At 47.9% G+C, this 3,437-nt stretch overlaps 1 protein-coding gene across 2 annotated transcripts in view; it reads left to right on the top strand.

Moving 5' to 3' along the window:
* sptssb (serine palmitoyltransferase, small subunit B) overlaps window positions 1–2,964 on the top strand; it is a 4,791-nt gene extending 1,827 nt beyond the window's left edge. For both annotated transcript variants that reach the window (XM_056284088.1, XM_056284090.1), the window contains exon 2: window positions 2,704–2,964. In XM_056284088.1, coding sequence (XP_056140063.1) covers window positions 2,704–2,954 — 251 coding nt within the window. In that variant the 3' untranslated portion in view covers window positions 2,955–2,964. The remainder of the gene's footprint in view (window positions 1–2,703) is intronic.
* Window positions 2,965–3,437: the final 473 nt, after the last annotated feature.

Raw genomic sequence — 3,437 nt, 5'->3', positions numbered from 1 at the left:
CTTGCGCTGCGGAATGTGCGGGGGGGGGTCCTTCAGTTGAGGGGGGTTTCTGTCCCCATGCAGGGTAGATTTTCAGAGGAAAACTTTTTTTTTTTAAAAACAATCCTTGTGTTAGTCAGCGAGGTTGTGTTAGCTATGAAGAAAGGATGTGTGTGTCAGTGATGACGTGTTAATACTTTATCAACATGTTGAAAATTCAAATGTGTCAGAACCTCAGTGTTGTGGGCTTGTCCCCAACCCAGACTCTTAACTCCCCTCTATAATAAAACCATAAAAATGGTTAAATTCATTACAGCTTTACTTTGCATTTTCTCATCATGATGTAAAAAGACATATTTCACATTCATATGGTTTATATATGTGCACTTTGCACATTGTTATAGTTAAATATGGCTGCTCCTTATACATGTCATCACATCACACCCAACATTTTAGACCAACAACGTATTTTCAAACGACAACAACGCGGTTGCCGTGGAAACGAGAAGTGCCAGAGGCGCGTGAGCAGTCATGGCAGCAGCGTGACTTGTTCATGTCCCAAATGTGATGTGCAGGTTTATATGTCCTGACCTGACAGGATGGTTATTACAAGTCATCACCACACACGCTACTAGCTGAGTATTGTAGTGCAGAAATAACACACCTCACTTTATTCACCTGTATCCATTGTACATTGTATGCTAGCTAACGAGTTAGCTTAGCAAGTCCAAGACTTAGCCAACTTTTTCTCCAAACAGTGAAAATTGTCATGACCATCATGTGTCATTACATCACGTGGCATGACCATCACATGTCATGACCATCACATATCATGACCATCACGTGTCATTACATCACGTGTCATGACCATCACGTGTCATTACATCACATGTCATGACCATCACGTGTCATCACCATCACGTGGCATGACCATCACGTGTCATTACATCACATGTCATTACATCACATGTTGCTGTCACAACGTTGTAAAAAGCATCATAACATCAAACTTCTTCTGTAGGACGATCAGAGCTGTGCTGAGATGTTTGTCCCATACCACTAACAGAGCTTTTGAAAAAGAAAAAAACATCTTAAATTTATTTTTTCAAAATCTCAAAAGCCAAAAGTGCCCCAAATTGAAGAATCACCCATGTCTGCGCATCAAGTGTAAAAATAATTAAGTCCCCATGCCCAGAGAAATCTGTAGGGGACATGTAAATTAGCTGTGTTGCCTGGTCCAAAGGGGACTGAAGTGTTTTTCTTACCCACCTAATTGGTTTTTGTAAATCCAGTGAGACACAGAGGACCAGGTGATGCCCCCTCAGGGTCCTGGTGTGGGCTTGGCGGTGTTCACAGTTGTCATAATTCCCTTTCAGACCTCAGCGTTTACTTAAAGACACACAAGTTGAACGTCTGCTACTATAGAAGTTATAAAGCCATTCATACGAGGCGTCTGGTTGCGTAGTGGTCTATTCCGTTGCCTACCAACATGGGGATCGCCGGTTCGAATCCCCGCGTTACCTCCAGCTTGGTTGGGCATCCCTACAGACACAATTGACCTTTTGCAAAGTCCCGCCCCCCCTTAGTTACTGTTGCTATGCCCGTCAAGCGTTTCAGAACTATCCAGGAAGTAGCCGGAAAACACCGAAACATGAAGGGAGAAATCAGCGCATTGTGTGGGTAAAGTAACAGTAATAATACGTTAGCTGTATTAGCTATCAATAATAGCTAGTAGCTAGCTTAGCTTGGAGCAGACAGGTATTTATGTTGATTCTGGATGGATGAAGCTGGCCATGGGGTCTGCTATACTGCCAGATCTACTGCCCACATTGTGCTTCTTGCGTTCTGGGTTTGGGGAAGGGAAAGAGAATTACACCCCTCCAAACTTTTCACATATCTAGGATCCGGTCTGCAGATCCCATAGCCACACCGCCGTTGCTAAGGGAGGATTGGACAAGCACCGTTCTGGGGCGGTACTTTGCGAAAGGTCAATTGGCCGTGTCTGCGGGTAGGAAGCCGGATGTGGGTATGTGTCCTGGTCACTGCGCTAGCGCCTCCTCTGGTCGGTTGCCCGCCTGTTCAGGGGGGAGGGGGAACTGGGGGGAATAGCGTGAGCCTCTCACGCGCTACGTCCCCCTGGTGAAACTCCTCGCTGTCAGGTGAAAAGAAGCAGCTGGCGACTCCACATGTATGGGAGGAGGCATGTGGTAGTCTGCAGCCCTCCCCGGATCGGCAGAGGGGGGGAGGGGGCAGCAACCGGGATGGCTCGGAGGAGTGGGGTAACTGGCCAAATACAATTGGGGAGAAAAAGGGGGAAAAAGCCACAAAAACAAAACAAATTATAGGTCAGGCTTACATGAGTGTTACCTAATGGAGTCAAATTGTCGAACCGACAGCTGTGACAAATCTAGAAACCTCCACGAGTGTTGACTTTTTGCCCCCGTAGACCACACTGTTTGTTCTGTGCTCTCATGTGGCTTGTTTGTTTTCCTCCCATTACACAACCCCGTGACATTACCACAACCAACGCCCCCACCCCGGCGCCCGGCCATTTTTTTATGTCGTTCTTCCAAACCGTCTCGCCTCCACTCACACTTCCACTCCTGCCGTCATCCCTAATCTCTCCATCTTCTTCCCATTCTGCCATCTCTGTCACCCCACCCCCCTGCAACACACCCCTTTCCTCTCCCTCATGACCTGCACCCCCCCAACCTCTCCCTTCAGCCTACAGGATGAACTTTAAGAACTTGAGAGAGTACCTGGCCTGGCTGTACTACCAGTACCTGCTCATCACTGGCATCTATGTCCTGGAACCCTGGGAGAAGTCCATCTTCAACTCCATCCTCTTCTCCGCCATCGCCATGGTGATCTACACCTCCTATGTCTTCGTGCCCATCCACATGCGCTTGGCGCTGGAATTTTTCTCTGGGACCTTCGGTGGCCAGCCAGAGAGCACCATGGCACTCATGAGCTAGCAGTAGAGAACAAGTGTTGTTGGGGCTGGGGTTCGGGGGGGGGGTATGATTGACAGGAGGGAGGAATGAAGAGTTGGTTACAGGGCGGACAAGTGGTTCTTCCCTAAAAAAAGACGGCTAATGTTAATCTTTAGCATCTTGACCATCTTGACTACTACCATACCGCCCCCCACTGACAGAATGGTTATCCTTTCACCCCATCTTGAACCTCCAAGTTCTGACAACCCCAGCTAAACTGGGGCTGAAGGCCAGAATAATCTTTTACTGAAAATAAGAGCCTATAGCAACACCTTTACATCCTTACCCCTACCCCCAACCTCCCGAAAAAGCCTTACCCCCGGGTATTAGACACTGCACTTTACATTACTTTCACATATTCGCTGTGAAACGTCTCGTGAGGTGTCCTTTTCCGGTTTGTTCCCCGTCTGTTTCACCCGGGGTCCCGTGTGCGTTCATACCACCCCTGAGTTTTGCATGACTCGC

This window comes from Lampris incognitus, chromosome 7, assembly GCF_029633865.1.
Source record: "Lampris incognitus isolate fLamInc1 chromosome 7, fLamInc1.hap2, whole genome shotgun sequence".
Lineage (NCBI taxonomy): Eukaryota > Metazoa > Chordata > Actinopteri > Lampriformes > Lampridae > Lampris > Lampris incognitus.
The sequence above is the reverse complement of the archived record's forward strand: the minus strand, read 5'-3'. Positions and strand labels throughout refer to the sequence as shown.